Genomic DNA, 21,618 nt, shown 5'->3' on the forward strand with positions numbered 1-21,618 from the left:
TTAGTCAGATGACTATGTTAAGATGGTTACTGGGTGTATTTTCATTAAAAAAAAAACATAAATCATAAAAATGACTGCTAAAACTATCTGTCTCCGCAACCATTCCGCAGACAGAATATGATGAAAAGCTGGTCAGCACTTCCGTTGACAGTGTGCTTCACGACAGTGTCGCAAATCCTGCTGTATTCATTGGTAACTAGGCAGTCTTACTCCATGGAAACGAGCTCGCGGCCGGAGTTTTGTATACACGCTTGGGTAAGTGTATTATCTTCACCATTAAATTGTGTAAGTTGTGTATATCTGGCCGTGTAGTTGAATTATCTCAAATACTCACCACCAGCGGAGTGGGGAATGTTAAAATAGCACTTTTGCTAACGTTAGCTTAACAGTCTAACAGTCAGCGAACTACCTCCAACGAACAAAGTGCAGCGAAAACAAACAGCCATTAAAGTTTGGTTAACGGTTACCTCAGCTATACTAGTTACATATATAGTTTCGTAAAATGTAGTACTGGTTATTAATGTCTACCAGGGAGCCAACAGCTACGGGCAGCTGGGACAGGGAGACGCGGAGGACCAGTCCGATCCCCGGCTCTCTGACACTGCTGCTCTACAAAACAAGGTAGTACGGGGTCTCAGCGGCGGCGGGGGTCACTCCGTGGTTATCACCGGTAAGTTACTGTTTGCTCCGAAGCTGCACTTTTCCTCATAAATTCAAGCCTCTGTCCGACTGATATCATGTGTTCAGCAATGTGAAGGGGGTCTAAACGAAACCGGTATCACCTGGCGCCCCCTCCTGGCAAAATACGTTAATTGTCAATTTTGTTGCGTTTACGCAGCTAAACCAGTTAGCCAGTTGGTTTATTTTTATTTCCAAAAGACATCTCACTACGGATCAGACACCACTGTGCGTCTAGCATCAGAAATATACAGCAAGACACATATACACTTTTCAGGAACAATATATGCAGCCAGAAGAAAATCATCAATTATAACATGCACATCTGTGTAATTTTGGATAACACACAAAATTCACATACAAATCCAAAAACTACTGTGTAGAAAATAGAAGACATAAGAAAACTGATTCTATCCTACCCTTACTCATGTTACTTCAGTAGGATTATAGTTCTGTGTATATTGGTTGTAGATAAAAGACAACCAAGAAAAAAAAAAATTAAGTCTGTTACCTCTAAATACATTCATGGTGTGGAGTCTGTGTGCAGGTGTTCTCTCTTTTTATCTATGCCTCATCTGTCTTGCTGCAAGTAACTGTCTAACTGAAATGTTTCGAATATGAATAGCCAACTCTGCATCAACCATGTTTGAAACGCATATTTCTGTTACTTTTAGCGTACTAACAATAACTTGCATGGTTCCCAAATGTTTGTGGTGTACTTTGTGCCTGACAGAGAATGGAGAGGTATTTGTGTGCGGACAGAATCACAGAGGCCAGCTGGGACTTGGTCACAATACAGACATCTCAACTCTTCAACTCTGTCCCAGCCTGAATCAGAGGGTCACTAAAGTAGCCTGTGGCTGGGATTTTACTCTTCTTCTCACTGGTGAGCCCCATTTCACACCAGGATTTGATGCTCTTTTGTGGACATGTGGACTCAGAAGGACATGATAGTTTGATGTGAGAGAATTTAGTATTTCCTCAGGGTGTTTCTTTTGGATTGGATGGCATTTTATTTATCCTTCTGGGAAAATATGGATGTCACAGGTGCCAAAAATTAGACAGGACAAAAATTTAATAGTTATATTAAAGAAAATACAACTTACAACTTCAGTTAGTAATGGGGTATTGTGCAATAGATCAGTGGGTAAAATTGCTTTAACTGTTTGATATATACAAGAATGCAGCTACATTAGAGTAGATGGCAGTAAGTGGACAAAAGACTTGGAGACACAGACCCACAGACTTAGACCGCATTTATGTCATATGAAAGTACTGTAATTACCAGTTTCCAACTTGAAACATTCATGCCAGCATCCAGTTTGTAATTATGACAGGGAGTCTCATTTTTCTGAAATCGCTGATATATTCAGCTTGGCACTCAAAGAGGTACTTAAATATGTTTTTTGAGCTGTAAACTAAATTATATGAGTGTACTGTGATGAAACACACCAGTGCTGGTGTTAATATTGAAATTTCTTACCAAATTTATGAAAATCGGCATTTCATGGGTTGAAAATGGCTAAATGCACCATTTACTGACACAGAGTAAACTGTTTGAGACATCAGGGAATTTATATATAAAAAAAGAACATTATAGCTCACTGATCAGAGGGCTGATCCTGCCCCGGCCCGTGAGTCAGAGTCTTTGAATGCATTTTCTAATATTGATGATAATAGGTGATTGAGACTCATTGTTCACAGGAGTTGATGGTTTTTTTTTTGCAAACACCCTACTTAGTACTTTTTGATTGTGGGGAAATGGTTCAGGCTTGTGTTTTTGACAGCTGTTGAAGCATCATCAGACTTCATTTGTTTCGTTGACAATGATCCTATGCTAAACAGCAGGGCTACGGCTACATGCTGACACTCCCCCACAGATACACACACTGGAGAGCCTCGTCCTCTCTGAGCAACTAACTCAGCAGCTACAACACAAGTACATCACAGAAACTTTTACAAAGGGCTATAAATGGGCTTCTAGTGGTCAACCAGTTCCACCACCAAGGAAATAAGAATACAGGACTGTATTGTCACTGCATATTGTTTTTTAGCCCCGTGCAACCAGCTCTAACCATAACCACGTCTGCCTTTCATCACGTATGAACTGAATGCAGTATTACACTCACATTCCAGGTGATCAGGGTTGTCCTAAGACCAGAAATAGCTGTCATGAAGACTAGTTTTGCCCTTAGGCCACACCTTGCTTAAATCTGTAATCTTGCAGACTTTGCTTGAGGAAGTTATCCAGAACTCGTAGCACGATGTTGTTAAAAATGGGAATGATAGAGGGAACCTGGGGCTACCGTCCATCCATCCAAATGTTGAAAACTTCAGTGTGTTGTATTTGTAGATATTTTTTTTTCTTTTTATGTCACACTGACAGATTGTGGTCGAGTACTGGCATGTGGCTCCAATGCATTTGGACAGCTTGGTGTTGGTCAGACAGTCACACACTGTGCAGAGCTACAGGCTGTGGAGGTGAGCACATGAGCAGTGTGTATTTTAGGAACACAATATAGCCACTCTGATGTTTGCCATGCTTTTATCTTATCAATCCTGAGTGATCAAAACCGCCACAACTTCACCTTATGATCAGTTCGATCTGGTTGTTTTAAACAGATGTCATTGTGCTGTTTGTTCTCAGAGTCTGAAGGAGCCAGTGGTGAGTGTAGCAGCAGGACTCAGACACTCACTAGCTGTAACTGGTAAGTTTCCAACAAGAAAACAAAAGCTATTTTTTATTATTCAGCAGTCAATCCATAAATCCTAATTTTCTCTTCTGCCTTCAGACTCATGCTGCGTATATCAGTGGGGAAGTGGTCTTTTCAGTCACGCGAGAAGAGCACTCAGTCCACACCCTGTCCCATTGCACCTCAGCTCTGCGGTGCCCGCTCTGGTGCCAGGTGAGCAACACTCTGTACTGAATACATTTTCTTTTTACAGAAGTCAATTTTTTAGGCATTATTGCCTCTGATGATTGTCAAATACAACAAGATTCTTGTACCTATGTTGCAGGGCTGGATCAGAAGGCCTCACACATGGTAGCTGCAGGCGCAGTGCACTGCGTGTGCGTTACAGGTATGACACCAGCATATACGATGATAATTATTCTGCTACTGTGTTAAGAGGCTCCAGATTGACTTGCAAGAGATTGTTAAGTCAGGCAACAAACAAGGCAGCAGATCCACTACAGTAGCAGCCCACTGTAAAAAAAAATAAAATAAAGAAGCATGGCTTTGCATTGTGATTTTTGATTTAGGCATCCCAGCAAGATATTGGCACCAGAAACCATAGGAAAGGATTTCCAAACTGTCCAGAGTGCACTCTAAAATATATGAGGCTGGAAATTTTCCAGGGCTATGCAGCTGAAATGCTTCTTCTTAGATTGAGGACAGTGAGCTTCTAACAGAAAAAGAGACTGAAGCACACAGATTGATTTGCAGACCAATGTTTCCCATTACTGCCCTCCAATTCCCCCTTTTCTCCCCTTATATAATTCAAGTTTTTACTACGTGTATAGTCTCACTGAATGATGTAAAGAACAAATGATAAACATAAGAGAGGTTATATTCTAAAAGTAGGTGTGTTTGCATTTGCTGCTCAGGCCCTCAGGGACCATTTACACTTTGAGGTTGTACCAGCGAGTTGTTTTCCACTTCACTGTTGATATGTTGTCTGGCCTCCCTTCTGTCCTGTAATTAGTTGACCAGCAGCACTCAATTACTGCTCGGCTCTTTCTGTTGCTGCCTCTGCTGGATGAGGAGTAATGTCGCTCTTGTCGTGTATGCAGGAGATGGCGATTTGTTTGTGTGGGGAAGCAACAAGCACGGCCAGCTAACCACCACAGGGCCCTTCCTGTCCTCTCCCACTCTTGTGAAGCGCTCACTGCTGGGTGGAGAGAAAGTTCTCCATGTGTGGAGCGGCTGGACACACGTTGTTGCTCAAACGGGTGAGATATGATAACACATATTATGTCTGTGATGCTCACCAGTTTAATCTTGATATAACAGGTCAGTTGCCATATCTAAACAAAGTCATCATCCGTTTCAGAGACTGGGAGAGTGTTCACATGGGGCAGAGGAGATTATGGACAGCTGGGCCGACAAGCATCAACCAGTCAGACCCCAGAGCAGCAGTCAGCGGGTCCCTTAGCAGAGGGTGGAAACCAGGAAGCTTGCCTCCCTGCAGACGTTAAAGCACTTCATGGAGCGACTCAGGTTAGACTTCTGAGTGTTTGACACTTAAGACCTAGAAGACATATGACAGACATTTCTACATGCCTTTTAGATTAAGTGTGATTAGTAGATACACTGTATTAATTCTTACTGTTGTGGCCTTCATCCTCACGTTTTAGCAGAAAATGTTTGTGTTTGGTCAGCAGGGGGCAGCAGACAACCACTAATAAAAACAGGCCGTGTTTTGTATGCGATGAAACACAGCGCCACTGAAGGAAGGCCAGGCCTTCTAAGACTAGATTCTTAATGATTTGCATGACTATATCTAGCATGTAGAGCACACACACACATACATGCACTCCCAGAGGGCCACTTATATTCAATGAAGGCAGAGCTCTCCTCTCCCAAAAGGGCAGTTATGTGTGAGCATCACGAGATCGCAGCAGTTAACCTGTAGTCTTAATGGCAGCTGTATGACTGGAGATCGTTGCCAATAAAGCGGATGTCAGGGACGCACAAGGGCAAGCTCTGGATCATTCCTCCGCAGCGCACAGATCATTGCAGCAGCGCTAGCGTATGTCAAGGTGCAGTCACCTTGCGTGTGTAAAGCTAAAGGCAAGATGGATTAGCTGAGTGGACGATGAATCTCTCAGCCCACCCTATCATGTTAGTCCTCCGAACACTGTACATACACACCCACAGAGGCTACATTTAGTAAACTGTCACACTTTTATGGGGCCTATGAACATTACTGGAGTAACAAATTCTAACCTGTCAGCAGTGCATGAATCAATGGATGTGTTTCTATGTATCAAAAACATTGCCTCATGAAAGCAGTTCAGTTTATATTAGAGAGCATATCTATACAATTCAGTGACTTTTATTGCTAGCAATAAAGCTTTAACAATCTAAACTGGCATCTAGAGAGCTCTGTCTCATGTTTTCACTCTTGTTAAGCTTTGTCGTTTTCAGGTTCAGAATTTAGATGTGTCCCCTCAAGTCCTGTAGCAGTTTTGAAGGGGAAAGACTGCTGAGCAAAACCTTTTACTATTTAATGGCTTTTTCCCGCAAAGGCAGGCGCATACAGCTGTCTGGAGACAGTTGCATTAACTCCTCCAGACAGCCCAACAGTGTGTTCTAGCTTTTATGAATGAGCTGGCTTTTCTGTCGCAGTTTTCTGCTCTGCTTTCTGATGACGCACTGTGAAGCGAGGGAGCGTCTAATGCATACAGCAGAAATCGTCACTAATGTTATTTGCGCTGGGTGCACTTGTGTGTGCAGTTTTGAATAAAAGTTAGATGACTACATCTTGGCACATGGCATTTTATTTCAGTTCCAGAGCAGATTGGGTTACAAAGCATCTCAGCATCCATGTTGGCATAACAATTCTTGGATATTACAGGCCTAAAATTGGCTGCTTTCATCATGCAATTTAAACACTTTTTAAATCCTTTTCTCTACAGATTGCGTGTGGATCTGAACATAACCTTGCCATTGTAGGTGAGTGTATTCTCACAATGGTTTCATTACATTTTCTTTTTCTACGTTATTTTCAAAAGCTGCCCTATTGCGAGAAAGATAAGCATCTAAACATCTGACAACATACACAATTGCACTGAAAAAGTAAGTTTGGGGAGAGAAAAATTAAGCAGAAATAGTTTGAACTTATTGGTTTCAGAGAGTTCAAGTGGCTGAAACAAGAGACCTGACATGACTCTGGCTCTAACTACATTAAGGAATAGGGAATAGACATAGGTGAGGCTAAACTGCTTCAAGTCATCCTCCTTTCTGTACCAGAGAGTTAGTAAGGGAACTGTCTAATACATTACAGTTAAACATCAAACTGAAATATTAATCCTTCTGGTAAGAGGATTTCTGAGGTCAGCTCATTGCTTTGTGGCCTTTGCATCAGGAAGTAATTACAGTACAGATAGATGGGTATCATTGACAGAAGCAATTACCAGAACAGGCCTGTAAAACAGCTGAATTAACCACACACACACACATTTACAGGCATGTTGTTTAAGTTCCAGAGTGTTTGGACAGCAGCTGCCCTTTATCCACAACAGAACATAGACATCGCAGTCCATAGTTTATGATTCCTCATCAGATTTACAAAGAGATCAAATGTGCTTTTATTCTTTCCAGGCTTGCCAAAAGTCTTTCCAGTAGCTTTCCCATAGTCACAGACTTGCACCACAAAACATTTTGGAAGTAAAGTCTTTCACATTAAATTTTGAACAGTGGCCCAGTTTTTTACATCAACATGAATATAAATACGGCAGATGAACATTGAAACACGACCACAGGGCTCCATTAGAGAGGAAACACTGGATGTCGCTGCCATTAAATGGACATCCACTTTCAGTGTTCTGACCAATTTGAACAGTTAACTGGATATGCCATTATATTAAGGAAATTGTTAACGCAGGCTGTCCATCATAATGACAGCACTGCTCTGTGCTTTCAGAAGTTCAGTTATGTTATGAGAGAGCAGAAGCAGTAAAGGGAGAGCTCATGTGAACCTCATGCACCTCGCTCCTGTGCCACACTCCCCTCTTTTCCTCCTCCTGTCTCGAGAGCGGTGGTAGGAGCAATGAAATAGCAAAACAGGATTGGAAGCAGAGACCTGAGTGCTGCTATTTCTGGTGCTGAAGTAGGTCAGGCGGAAAGGAACGGAGAGCACTGCATGCTGCTCATGATATCTGTTGCCTGCTCAGCCTTTGCCCGTTTGCACCTGAGGAAGTGCTCCTCATGTATGACATTCATCATCGGTGGTCAGAGGTGGGAGATAGGCCAAAGACGCTGTGGGCACAGCTCATCCAATCTGAGGAAAGATTTTTGTTAATGTGAACATTTCGAACTTAAAAGGAACGTAAAAGGACAAACACCTTCAGATCCTGTTTTATCTTAGACCTGTTGTATGATGTAAGTCATGGTAAAAAACAAGGCGCCTCCTGCGGATTGCCCCGCTGTGGTGTCGTTAATAAGGCGTGAGATATAAACCAACGAATGTAAATTCGAATGCCAGGATTTGTTTACATGGAAATCGCAATGTTTGAGTGTCTTGATTTTGATCCCTTTGTTGTGCAGAATATTGTGCAGGCACTTTGTTGCCATGGAAACACTGATGTGCTGTACTCCAGTCAGTGAGTCCATGAATTAAGCACAGCGCCAAAATCATGCTTTTTCTAGAAAGAGTAAAACATTTCAACACATTGCACTCACTAATAAATGAGAACCAGGACCTTTACTGAAAAACCTTAATCGAAGATGGAGACGAATATAGTCTAGTTATGAGTACATGCAGTATTGTAAAGACGGAGCTACATGTGTGTTTGTAATGCATAAACCATATCTGGCAGAAAGTCACACTGACATAAGCTGCTTGGCATGATATCTTGGTCTGTGAACTGGTGAAAGCGTGTGTGACTTGGTGAATCCAAATATGTGATGCCGCTGATTTTCAGAGACGAGCTAGAAACGCAGAAAGACAAAGAAACCCCAACGATGAAATCAATGAAAAGACGGCATGAAAGACACACAGCTGCAGGATGGGGAAAGCTTGAAGATGTGTTACCCTTGAGAAAGCAAGCTCGCTTCTGTTGCCATGGCGATGGAGCCTATTAGGTAACTGTGTTGCCATGGCACGTGTCTCCTCGGTGATGCAGACCTGACCACACCCACCAACACCTCACCAGCTGTGAAGAGCAGGGAGGCTTTATTACTGGCTGAGTGTCAGTGTTGGGAACAGAGAGGCTGCGTGTGTGTGGTTGTGTGTGTGCGCTTTCTGTTTTTTTTGCACCCAGACCTTTTTTTTCCCTCAGGTTGCTAATTTTATCCTACATGGTGCAGTGCTGCAGCCCCTTCTCTCTCCTGTCAGCTCCACTGACCCATGACCCCTCTCCTTTTCAGGGGGGTGTCTCCTCTCCTGGGGCTGGAACGAACATGGAATGTGTGGAGACGGTTCACAAACCGACGTCTTTCAGCCACAGCTGGTTCCTGGTCTCAGGCCTCTTCTCATTGGCTGTGGAGCCGGACACTCTATGGCAGTGTGCGCTACAACAACTGACTCAAGACAACACTGCACCAATTAAGTAGCATCGGAGCAGGAACATTTATTGAACATGAGGCAGTCGGAGACTAGAAAAACTCACTTTGTGAGTTACATGTTTCCGACTGATAGTGGCTTATTGGTGCTTTGCTAGGCCTACATACTGCATGATTATTTTAAGTGCCTTTTGAATATACAGTAACTTTCACCTACCAACAGGCTACCTGAGCTTGGAAAGGTCAGACTTCAAATTGCAGTTGTCATAAATACTGCTGTGCGCTTGCACAAAGGCTGAGTTATGTTCCATGTGGACAGAGGCCATCATTTTTCTGACCAGCCCATCACTTTGATGGACATGACAGGGGGGCCGTTGGCTTTGCAGGACATGGCCATGCCTATGGCTCCTGGTCCACCTGCCATGTTTGTCTTCCTGAATGAAGCCGTTATGGATCATGTGAGGGATTGGCTAGGCTGGTGCTATAGCTCTATCTTCCCATGTCAGCGGTTTTATTGCGGTGATCTTGAGTGTCAGAAGGCAGTCAATCTCTGCACTTCGTGCTGAAAATCTCTGTGATTTACCACTTACACACACAGTACAGTATTTTCTTTTTCTTTGGCAACTGTCCATCACTTATTTATAATCTTGCCAGTGTGCATCTTTTTTGATGTTCTGTTTGTCTCATTTGCACCACTTTTATACTGTATCCTTCTTTAATCCCTCTTGGGGAAAATTTGTCCGCTGCGTTTGACCCAACTTACATATTTATAAGCTGTGGGCGCCCGCAGTGCAGCAGCGGGAACCAGCTGCAGGTCTGAAGCCAGTGCAGCGGTCAAGGGCAATGGCAGGATTCAGAAAGGCTCATGGATCATATCTTTGCAATGTATTACATTTTTATTGAAAATTATTTATTTCTTATGTTTTTTGCAAATTAAATATATAGAAACCTCTGTGTCATTTGAATTATGCATGAGTTAAATTAATGTGCTTTTACCTTGTTTAGTTTGAAAAAAATAAATCAACACATTGAAAAATGATAATTTCTGTGTTTTTTTTTTTTTATTTATCACTATTTATTGTACAAGCCTGAACTGTATTGGTCAAAAAAGACACAAAAAAAATCCCTAAACAACAAACCAATCAAAGCGATCACTGAACACCTTATATTGAGATAGCTAACCACAAAATACAGTGTTCAAAACACACACTCGTCTCACTAAACGGCACACATTAGTTGCCTCTTAGTTGTGTTATTGATTCCATTTAATGATCACAGCTGTTTTGTTTTTTTTTTTTTAATTCCTTAACGGACAATGACCAGCACACTGTCCCCCCATCTGTGCTCAGATCTATTGGCAGATTCAGATCTGCTGTACCTGACCGCACACAGATCTTAGTAGGCTGTTGGCAGTGTGTTTGCAGTTGTTTGGTAAAAAGTTGGTCCCTTTTCACTAACTTTTCCACACAAACAATGAAGCTGTACTTTGTACTCAACGGTTCTCCTTTATGTTTTTCATTGTTTGCCTTTAGAAGCTGATCCATACGGGGGTCCTGATTGTATCTGTGTGCTTTTTGAGTTCTGAACTGATGGAGTGATGGATGGCTAATCTAAAATAAAATGTACATTAATTCATCATGTTGGTTGAGCTGTACCAGCATGATGAATGATAAGTAGAATTTCTATAACAGAGGCACTTGTCCGGTACAATATGAATAATGTTGTGGCATTGGTTAGTATTACATACTAATATACCAATATGCATGTGTGCAGAAAAAGAATAATAATCCAGTTCTACATGATTGTCAATTAAAATATTCTACAGAATAATCATCTGAGCTGTGATATGAGTTAATGTATTTTATACAATTTATAAGTTGTCTTTATTAATCAAAAAGTTGCTACATGCGAAGATATGTCAGCATTCAATTAATTAATTCATCAATTAATTATTTGCCAATTCCGAACAGCACATTTAACCATTTTAATGCCTCATTAATACAAGGTAAGAGTGGTGTTTTTTTTGTTTCTTTGTTTTTCAAGTATGACCTTTTTTCATTTTTTGTAGATGTTATCTCTTTGATGCCTGAAAACATATAAAAGGAATGTTAAAAGTTCACTGGTGCAAAACAGTGCAAAAGTCTACAAAGATGTGACCATGACAGTGCAAAGTTAATTACTGTGTTTTCAACTGTTTAGTCTGACTGACATGACAAGTGACAGGTTTTTGCTGGAGGGGGTGATTATAATCGGAGCAACATTTTTTTTTCTTTCAACAGAAGAAGCACACAAATATTTGATGATCACTCAAAAACATTGGTACACACAACTTCAGCACACATAAAAGCGTATTTACAGCACTGGCACACACCAAAAATAGGCACACAAATTACAACACAGTAACCAGTCACAGATACTGACCTACATAAGGCTTGACAACAAAACTTCCTCAGTGCTACATCTATGCTGAGTTTGTGATGTACAGGTTGCCACTGTCACACCCATTTAAAAATACTAAGTAATACACACAACAATGCTACAGGACTATCAGGTGGGTGATGGGCCATTATGGGTCATACACATAGTGGTTGGTACACCATGGTTCATAACACAAACTGACTCTGTTGGTTGTCTGCTCCGGTGCTGTCGCTGGGTCTCTATAAACATATAAAAAAAACAATAACAAAAATAAATTATTACACAAATTATGTATAATGGTGGAAATGATGGCGATGATGGATACCTCTGGAGGTGTGGGGAGAGGAGAGAAATGACACTAGCTTGGAGAGTAAAGAAAATGTGCTCCGTTAGTTCCGCATGGTAAGCCACAGGTTTACCATGTATTTCCCATGCTTAGCCAAGGCATCAGACAACGATGTACTGTCTGTGTGCAGAGGTTGGACTCTGAGTCGGTTAATAAACATGCCCCAATCATGCTGCGTTTTACAGGTTGATGTACAGTAGTTCGGTCATTGTCATGCGTTTGTATACTTTGCGTCATGCTCTCACAGTCACCTCGTTTTTTATGCTCTCTTTGACCCGGACACAGGTAGACAGAGGGTCAAACAGCAGTTGAAAGCACTAGCTGTAAGCTAGTGGGAAAGGAAGGATGTATGTATGCATGTGCTGTTGAATAAAAACGGAGTCTAAACGCTCGTTGTGTATAAAATTTATTTCATGCAAGGACTTATATTTACATATTTTATTTGAATACTTTTCTGTTGCATAAATGTAAAATACATGCATTTACCTTTCCCCAAGTAGACCCACATCCCAGACTGTGTCGCACTGTACTTTTTTTTTTTTCTCCACTGGAATTGCATGAGCATATAATTCACCTGCATCTCTTAACATCAAATCTTCACAAGGTTTTTTGTTTTTTTTAATATATAACGTCCATTAATTACCACAAGAGACATGACTCCAAATGTAAAAATTCTGTTCATTCAGAATAAAAACAAAACTTAGATGAGTTGCGATACTTGTATCTTCTTCTAAAAATTAACATTTCTAATTGGTCAACATAATATTTGTTAAAGTGCCCTGAAAGAATTGTGCATAATAATTGGGACAGGATCAATACACGTAATAGTGACATTATTGATATTTTAAATCAATAGACGTACATACTGCAGGAGCCATCGTGACATCTCTGACTGATCATAACTGGATATATTTTGGCTCTGGTCCCCTTTAATGATATTTTGTGCTTTATCATACAAAAAATTTCTTGAGGTGGAGATTATAAAGTATTTTTTTTGTTCCTTCTTGGAGCTGTGCATCCCTCTAAAGGTTCAATCCTACTATGTGTTTGATGGTGTAACAACAATAACCAAGAGGGTGTTTTTAAAGTGATTACGGGTACGTAGGTGGTGCAAAAGGTATAAGGTGCACCTTATAAAATAAAGCTTTCATTACACTGTTATGAGCATGGTATAAAGTGTATTGATGCTACACTGGGAGCACTTACATAATATCATGTAAATTTATTACTCACTTTTACTTTGCCTCACCAGGTATGAAGGCACCGTTGTTTTATAATTCTTGAGTCTTGCCTTAATTTAGGCATCACAGCAGTCATAGAAGTTGCTGCAGACTACTGACGCAATTTAAAAACGCGTAACCACCACTTTAATATATTTTGTATAAAAACGATTTATGCTCATAACAGCATTAGTTGGCTTTATGACAAATTGTTCAAGTTAAATCACACTATTTTAGTCGGAGGCCCCAGTCAAATAAATACAAGAAAATAAATATATGAATTTGGGGAAAGGCAAAGAATGGCAGCTACATAAAAATCTCTGCTATGACTGAGTCTCTTGTAAAGCTGTCTCAAAATGCATAAAAAATGACAAAGCTTTAGAAGCTTTAGAAAGAAAAAGTCTTTTTTTTTCTTACAGGTACTGCGATACAGTTAGCTTCTTGTTGAACATAATTTCTCATGCAGTTCATGCAAATGAACAAACAGTTTTAGTTCTGTTGACATTAGATGTATTCATCACTAGTATCATAGGAACTGTCATCATCTCCATATTGCATTGGACATCATGAACATCATGTTCATTTCTTTTTCTTTTCTTTTTTTTTTTGATGGCCACTCAGATAACATTGAATCTTGTCTGGATTGCACTTTCAGAATGATAACGTCTCTACTTTGCAACGTACAAAGCACTTGAGAGGAGTTTCCTTAACAGCTGGCAATGATACCTTTTGGATATGTTTAAAAGCCATTTATAGTTAATGTCCAGCATATTATCAGCAGGGGGTTACATCTTATGAAAATTTCTTTCACAAAATTGTAAAAAGCAGATGAGATAATAGTTATTGGCAGAAGAGTATGCGAGATCAAAAGCAACAGAGCAACAGGCAATGATGTAAACAGAAGGAAAGAGTGGGGTTAGCCTGTGGTAGAAGTAGAAGAGTGCTTTGTCTGCAACTGAGGTGACCCATGCAGAGTGGCATGTGCCAATGTTTTCTAGTCTAGGATATGATGACACACCCAAGGAGAACACTTGGGAAGCTTGAGTATAAGCACAGTTAGATACAGTTTTCCAGAAAAATAAAGAAAATCAAAATGAAAGAAAGCAGGAGGGAAGGCAAGTGTAAAAGCAAAATCTGACAGGATTGATAAGAAGGAGGAGTGTGGACTGGCCTTCCAATGGCATTGTGTCTGCTACTCAACCATGCTACATAATGGATGGGATGGGAGAATGTGAGTGCTGCATTAGACAGGGTGGGCTGCAGGGCAGGGCGGACACTGAGGACACTCCAGAGGCATCCCCGCTCATGCCAGACATGCTGTTAAGGCTCCAAGGCTTTTCATAACCTTCAGTTGAAAAACAGAGAACGTTCTGAGTACACTGCAGCACTGAATCCATGACAAAGTGTTTTGGTGTTTCCTCACTGGTAATACTACACCTGTTGCTTTCTTGTTTTTGTCTCCAAAGAAACAGGTCAACACAGACTTGTCAGATTATTATTCTCCATGCATTGAGTGCATCAGGAGTACAACAGCATGCACCGGGTGGTACTGGAATGGTTTGGAGTATAACACTATAAAAGACTTGAAAAGGTAGGCACCTCAGGTGGGGAATGTTTTCTCAGCTACAGGTAGAATTTCATATTGTACGCCATTCGCTGTCCATGTGCTGGCTGCACACACAGCTGGAGACTAACGTGACTTTCTTACAGGAATGTTTTGGAGATTGTAACTAACTAAACAGAATAAACAAAAGGGTTCGACCCTCGTTTTTAAAGTGTAAAAGCCAGTGAATTAGAATTTGGCTCTTAATAATATTAATAATAATAATAAATTGGCTTTAGCCTTCCTCCATTTGTGTTGTGCTCCTTCACCATACTGATAGCACCCATCAGCAAGACACTTCATGCACCGTTATGGTCAAGAGGAATGTACTCATAAGTCAGGATCCTGCATGGTATTTATCATTAAAACACATATACATACATGGTACACGCATAGCACATAAATACTTTCTTAGGCATGTAAGACAACACATTCTAGATCATATAAATCTTGAAAATAGCTTTCTTACTTGTAAAGAAATAGGGGTATTACATTATGCATGGTATCAAAAAATATATTATGTAGATGTGGACAGTTATTGGCGATTGTGCTTGGCCTGAACAGATGCTGTTGTGATTTGGAATATATACAATTCCTCAAGGGCTTGAGGAGAAGCAGCTGCAGTGAAAGTGTGTGAAGGTTGTAATAAGAGGTTTGTAGTTGTGTGTGTGCGTGTGTGTGTGTGTGTGCCTGTGAGGAACTGAGGCGTAACACTCAGCAAAGAGGGGAAAAAAGAGCGTGTCCTGTCTACGGTCTACAGGGTGTCAGTGTCTTACGGGGGCCTGTGATTGGCTGTTACTGTACGTACCCCTCCTCACTCTGCCCCCTGTGTGGTTGGGGCGTTCAGCGGTGGTGACCAGGAAACAGGGCCGCTCTCTCTCGGTGGGGCTGAAGATTTCCTCCGGAGATATGGCCTGGTCTATATGAGGGCAGTCTTCGTTGGCCAGAGCTGCGTTAGCTGCCTCACCGTTCAGCTTGGAATCTTGTAAGAAAACAATAAAGAAAACAAAAACAAACGGGGGAAAAAAATCTGGTTTCATATACCAGCCTTTTTTTTCAGAATTTATCTGCCACATTTTTTAATATATCTTCAGTTTTTGCGCTGTACAACCTGAATGCACAAAGGCATTAACTTAACCACCGTATGTGCTGTATGGCTGCTGTCTAATGTTTGCTTTGCACTCTGTTCCTCTATTTGTTTTTGAGCACAAACTATCAGAGGTCAATACATCTTCGCACTAATGCCACCAGAGGAATTCAAGAGGAAATCAAGTGACTCTACTTACATGTTCTTAACATTGCATTACATGATTACAGCCTCTCAGTTAGTCTTAAGAGAGAGGCGGAGTGAATCACTGAATTAAGAAGTGCAAAATCAATAGCAGGATTACTCACGGTCTCTCTATTCTCCTATCCAGAGTAAAATATGCTTTTCATCACATAGTTTATTGATCGTCGTCAGTGAGAAACTCATTTGTTTAATCTCGTGCCTGAATCCTCAGCTGATTGAAGTGTGGGGACAGACAAACAATGAAACGGCTGAATAGTGGTGCGGCTGTTTCAGGAGGACAGAGAAGTGATGAGACAACAATTCGTCGGAATATGTGTCATCTTTGTTTCTTACCTTGAAACTTTATCTCGAAAACGTCGTCGTGGGCGATGGGGCTCTGAGGTTGGGAGCTGATGCTTGACTTGCAGAAGTTTGGAGAACCTGGTTGGGGAGCCCGAGGGATATGCCTGTTTTTTTTCTTTGGTAGTTTCTGCTTTGCCATGGCCAGGGAGTAATACATTCCAAAGTTGTTGACAATCACAGGGACGGGCATGGCGATGGTCAGCACACCTGCCAGGGCGCACAGGGCTCCAACCAGCATGCCGGAGGTCGTCTGAGGGTACATGTCTCCGTATCCGAGGGTCGTCATGGTCACCACGGCCCACCAGAATCCGATCGGGATGTTCTTGAAGTGCGTGTGCTCGCTGGCTCGAGGGTCGTTGGGGTTAGCTCCAATCCGTTCAGCGTAGTAGATCATAGTAGCAAAGATGAGGACACCGAGGGCGAGGAAGATGATGAGGAGCAGGAACTCGTTGGTGCTGGCCCTCAACGTGTGGCCCAGCACCCTCAGTCCCACGAAGTGACGGGTCAGCTTGAAGATGCGCAGGATCCGCACAAAGCGCACGACTCTCAGGAAACCCAGCACGTCCTTAGCTGCCTTGGAAGAGAGCCCGCTGAGGCCCACCTCCAGGTAGAAGGGCAGGATGGCCACAAAGTCGATGATATTCAGGGCGTTCCGAATGAAGTCACATTTATTTGGGCAGAAAGTTATTCGCATTAGAAATTCAAAAGTGAACCACACCACACACACGCCTTCAATGTAGGTGAGGTAGAGCGCAGTCTCAGTCTCCTGGTAGGTGTGCTCCACGGTGATGTTGTCCACCACCTCCAGCTCAGTGCGGTTGATGATGGGGTTGAAGGCCTCGTGGGTCTCCAGACAGAAGGTGGTGATGGACACCAGGATAAAGAACAGCGAGGCCAGAGCCACCCACTGAGCGGGAAACATACACAGGGCGCAGGAAAAGAAATGGAGGGGGAAGCGAGAGATGGGAAGAAGGACAGAGAGGAGAATGGGCACAGTAATTAATGCAATGTAGTGCAACGCCCCAGCAGCAATTCTGAGCACGACACAATGCGATTCAATCTATTATCTGAGACAGTGGCATCTGGCTTGACAGTTACAGCAGTAGTGACACACTCTCTCACTCCGCCCTCTCTCTCTCTGCTCTCTATGTGTCTTGATTCAGAGGTGTCATTGTGAAAGGGACAATCAATGCGAGCTCGCCGTTCCCGCTTCTCGTCCATCCGCTGTATCTCAAGGTCATGGCATTTTCAAGGGTATGCTACATGCAGAATTACACAAAGGCAGCAGCAGCAGCAGCAGTGGCAGCAGCCGCAGCAGCGGCAGCGGCAGCAGCGGACAGGACATTAGTGTCAACCCTCGTGACTAAATTTAGCCGGGGCTCTTCCCTTCAGCACCATCGCTACAGCAGGTCTTTCCCTGCACAAGGTCACACTGTCCAGATGATGATGATGATGAACTCTTGGGAATCATAGTGAGCTGAGAGGCTTGCTCGCCGAGGACGCACTTTTATGAGAAACCCATATTTCCCTTAATGGCAAAAGTGTACTTTAGCCTTCGTGGTGTATTGATTAGATGATCACATTTCGTCACATTTAGGCCCTGATATTTCTGATGCATACTAGATGGGTGTAACAGATACAGTATTCTCTCGTGGGTATTGATTGCAAGCCTGTCCTCATGTTATCCTGCTCTGATCGTTCTGCACTGATTCGCAGTGGGTTACTGCCCATGCGCCGTACTGTAGTTTGAATGGGGAAAAGCAGCCATATCTTCAATGGGAATCTGAAGTCGATAGATCAGAGTCGGTGGACAAACGGCCAGACAGGAAGAGTGGATAGCTACTTAATCATCTTATGAATCACCAAAGTTGGATCAATAGCAGTTTGTTCATGCATGAAGATGTCTTTATGAGAGGAAGTGCGGTTCAGTCCTGCCTCTCACGCTAATGCACAGCGTTGTTAAGCAGCGAGGAGGGGCGGTGAATGGCATCAGGGTGTAGTTGGAGTGGGGCATGTCTGGGCACGAGGAAGCCTCACATATATTCCACTGAGCAAACAAACGCAGCGTCTTAGTGAAGTCCATTCGCAGTGTGTCACTAAGGCAGGCATGCAGCACGAGATGGAAGACAGGCCCTCATCATATCATCTCATCACTGGCAATTCATCGCATTTTGCTGAGGAAATCACTGCTGCTTATGACTGTCTGCTTCCCATCCATGTTAGTATGATGGTCCAGAGCACTGACACTGACTTCTGTTCTGTCAGCGGGGCTGTCCGCTTTGTCCAGTGACACGACTCACACAGAACAAAGAAGACGCCAGTTTTGATCAGATCAGAAGATGAAGATGGAGAATCATTGCAATCGACACATATGTGGAATGGGTTTGTGGAAAACACAAAATGTCCATCTTTTCAACTCACAAATAATGTGTGGGCAAAAGGCATACTTGACTGTTAATGCAATTAAATGAAGAATTACTTAAAAATGTCTTTGTCAAGCTAATGTTCATCTTTTGTTGGTCTGAGGGAGATTTTGTGTGGACTTTTGAGACATTAGTACAGTGCACGAGGTGTTGTTGTATTGGATTGCATAATATTGTTTTGTCCACCCCCTCTACAGTATGTACTGTACAAAATAACAAGTACACCCTAGAATATAATACAATACAATTCACCCACAATGAAAACTACTAACCTAACAGATAAAAACAGATTGGAATCAGCAGCAAAGGCTGGATTACCTCCCTCGGGGCCTGAACCTTCAGGGGCCCCAAAACTCCTAGATTTAGCTGGTTTGTGCTGATTTAGTTAATTGCAGATTAGTTTGGGAGAGTCTTGTCTACCTGTATAAAACGGATTTTCTATATTTTAGGTTAACTGACCGTAGAGCTGAAACCTTTAGCAGATGAATTAGGTGAACACAAAATCAACAATGCTGACAATCTAATAATCGTCTTTTTTCTTTTTAGTAAAAATGCCCCCAAATGACCCTGCTCTAGTTTGTAAAATGAGAATGAGTGTTGATTTAGTTGGTTTTCTTTGATTATAAACTGAGTCTCTTTGTGTTTTGGACTGTTAGTCAGACTGAACAGGCTGTGTGAATATGTCAACGTGGGCTTTAGAAAGTCATGATGGGCCTTTTTTCTTGCCCAAATGTATTGTACAATTAATCGAGACAATAACTGTCAGATGTCTCGACGATTAAAAGAATCCTTAGCCCTAATTGATGGGTGCTCTTGTTATTTTGTCCAGCCTATGTGCATCAATTAGCAAAAGAGTTGAAAAACAAACATCGCCATCGCTGCCAGCACGCGTAAGTGTGATAAAGCCTCATTCTTATAATCCACTTTCATGTGGACCGCTGACGCCTCCTGACACGCTGGCTCGCTGAACATCCCGCCCTTCAAACTGTTAAACAAACGCTGCATCTCATCAGAGCATCTCTTACAGTAAGCTATGTGTCTTTGTGACAGTTAGGGACAGTGCGGCCTGGAGGGAGAGTGACGGACGAAGACTGTTTGCTCCTTATTGGCTAATTCTCACTGTTGCCGGCAAACCACAGGCCTACAGTGATAAGCAGTGACAAGGGTTTTCCACTGATGTATCCACTGTGAATGGAGGCTGTAATTAACTCTGAGGCTCAGTTCTAATTAATCTTCTTGCCAGTCTTAGTGGACCTCTGTCAATCTGCGCTCTCTGCTTTGTCCTACTCACTGACAAAAGTAGGACACATCTGAGAGTTTTATGCATTGGGAAATGTTCCTCAATGCAGGAGATGAAATCTTAAAGAAGTGTGTGTGTGTGTGTGTGTGTGTGTGTGTGTGTGTGTGTGTGTGTGTGTGTGTGTGTGTGTGTGTTGGTTAAACCACTTTCACTAATGCTTGCTGTAAGAGTGAGAACATGTCAATACAGTTTACACTTGCTGGATGGGGCCTGATAACTAATTACACCGATCAGTCTGCTACAGCTGTTAAACCAGCGTGCAGCACAGCGGCCTTGCTGGGGGCCAGTGCTCAAAAAGCAAAAAAACATCAGAAGGTGTAAAGTCATTTCATTGTCACCATCGATAGGCATCGCGCCCAGATGGAAAAGTGCCCACGACAAAGACCAAAAATGTCACTTCTAAGAGCAACCTTGTTTTTGTTTGGAGGTCTGCCACTGAACTTCTGGTGGTGCCAAAGATCTGGTTTCCTAAAGTGTCGCTGACCCATTTAGCCAAAGAGGCTGCCTGGCCAGAGATCTGTGCGCCCTGGAAATATCAACCCAAAGACCTGTGAGAGGCACACTTTCCCTTCTCCTGTGAGGTAGAGGAGGGTGGGAGAGGTGATTTGCATGTGAATGATGATACAGATTAGGTCTTTGGTTGATTTTTCCTCCCTCCTTTCTCTGTACAGTCACATCCCTGCTGTTGAGACCCCTGGGACCTCCACTCTAACCCTCCCAGACTCATCAGTTTCTGTGTCACCATCAAGCGACAAAGGCAGACACATTCCCATCCATGCAGCTTTGTCTGTTTCAAGCCAGCAAAGAGACATTTTAGAGTATTTTCTAGCCCATAATGTGCCTGTCGTAACTCCTAATGAGGTTTCAAATCTTATGTTCAATAGGAAGAACAAAGGCATGGCGAAACATCTTAAAAGCAACTCACCCTTGCATATTTAGAGGAGTAAGGGTCCTCAAACAGAGCCCAAACATACTTCTGCCACCGGCTCCACAGGCTTCCACTCCTGGCATCAGGACAGTCTCCCTGCGCCAGCCTCCTTGTCATTTCATCCACATCATCCTCAGCATGCTCCGGCTCTGGCTCCGGATCATCAGTCGCCAGGTCTAACAGGCCCCCCCCGCCGAAACTATCAAGGGCCTCCTCTGCCTCCCGGTGCTGGCGATAGGTCATCCAGCAGCATGGCTCCACGTCTGTCTCATCAATGCCCCAGAAGGCCAGCTCTTCCTCATAGAGGGGCCCGCAGACATCAGCCGGGCAGTGCAGCTTACCTGTCCTGTAGTAATTAAGGATATGTGCAAAAACGCCAGGGTGGCGGTCAAAGAAAAATTCCTCGATCTTGGCATCATAGTCGAAGTGGTTGGGCGCATCAGGCTCGGCCAACCAGGACAAGCGGGTGCCAGGTAGAGTGCGCAGGGTGCTGCGGTATGTCTGATGTCTGATCCCTCCCACGTTTATCACAATGCGATCCTTGTCGTCGCTCAGGCCCATTGCGTCCCCTAGGCATTTCTCCAATAAGTTCCCTTCATCGCAAAGGTACGTCTACGCGCACCGTGCAGCCCGGCACAGCAGTGAGCAGACTGAAGGAAACAATTATGTAAGGGAGGCTCAGACTCAAACTGTCGTTTCTCACCAGCTATGAAAGAAATGCGTGACGCGCATCAGGCTGCATGTATCCCCTGCAAGCACCTGCCATCCAACTGGAGGATCATAAAAGCGCACAGCCGCCAGACTCACTGGAGGGTATAGAATCGAAATCCAAAACGATTGC

General features: G+C 42.8%; 2 protein-coding genes across 4 annotated transcripts; one reads left to right on the forward strand and one right to left on the reverse strand.

Annotated features, from left to right (window-relative positions):
- Positions 1–205: 205 nt before the first annotated feature.
- Positions 206–9,924, forward strand: sergef (secretion regulating guanine nucleotide exchange factor). Its single transcript, XM_041938396.1, has 11 exons — positions 206–255; positions 532–670; positions 1,412–1,564; positions 3,065–3,159; positions 3,326–3,386; positions 3,471–3,584; positions 3,697–3,759; positions 4,472–4,630; positions 4,732–4,898; positions 6,320–6,356; positions 8,772–9,924. The coding sequence occupies exons 1-11, from the start codon at positions 214–216 to the stop codon at positions 8,951–8,953; spliced, it is 1,212 nt and encodes a 403-aa protein (XP_041794330.1). The 5' UTR covers positions 206–213; the 3' UTR covers positions 8,954–9,924.
- Positions 9,925–11,453: 1,529 nt separating this feature from the next.
- Positions 11,454–21,338, reverse strand: kcnc1b (potassium voltage-gated channel, Shaw-related subfamily, member 1b). 3 transcript variants are annotated; one of them, XM_041938385.1, is made up of 4 exons: positions 20,775–21,338; positions 16,118–17,033; positions 15,302–15,475; positions 11,454–11,563 (listed from the first exon to the last, which is right to left on the reverse strand). In XM_041938385.1, the coding sequence occupies exons 1-4, from the start codon at positions 21,336–21,338 to the stop codon at positions 11,454–11,456; spliced, it is 1,764 nt and encodes a 587-aa protein (XP_041794319.1). The 3 variants fall into 3 exon arrangements, with proteins under 3 accessions (XP_041794319.1, XP_041794318.1, XP_041794320.1); XM_041938384.1 differs by lacking the exon at positions 11,454–11,563 and adding an exon at positions 14,096–14,235; XM_041938386.1 differs by lacking the exons at positions 11,454–11,563; positions 15,302–15,475 and adding an exon at positions 14,096–14,260 and having other exon boundaries at positions 16,140–17,033.
- Positions 21,339–21,618: the final 280 nt, after the last annotated feature.

The sequence above is a fragment of the Chelmon rostratus genome, chromosome 6, assembly GCF_017976325.1.
Source record: "Chelmon rostratus isolate fCheRos1 chromosome 6, fCheRos1.pri, whole genome shotgun sequence".
Classification (NCBI taxonomy): Eukaryota; Metazoa; Chordata; class Actinopteri; order Chaetodontiformes; family Chaetodontidae; genus Chelmon; species Chelmon rostratus.

Coding starts and splice junctions, on each gene's coding strand:
- sergef (XM_041938396.1), top strand. CDS start 214: ATGGAAACGAGCTCGCGGCCGGAGTTTTGTATACACGCTTGG. Junction 3,160..3,325: donor CAGAGCTACAGGCTGTGGAG/GTGAGCACATGA, acceptor GTTTGTTCTCAG/AGTCTGAAGGAGCCAGTGGT. Junction 4,631..4,731: donor ACACGTTGTTGCTCAAACGG/GTGAGATATGAT, acceptor CATCCGTTTCAG/AGACTGGGAGAGTGTTCACA.
- kcnc1b (XM_041938384.1), bottom strand. CDS start 21,338: ATGGGCCTGAGCGACGACAAGGATCGCATTGTGATAAACGTGGGAGGG. Junction 17,034..20,774: donor ACTCCTCTAAATATGCAAGG/GTGAGTTGCTTT, acceptor TTTCCCGCTCAG/TGGGTGGCTCTGGCCTCGCT. Junction 14,236..15,301: donor AGGGGGCAGAGTGAGGAGGG/GTACGTACAGTA, acceptor TTTCAACTGAAG/GTTATGAAAAGCCTTGGAGC.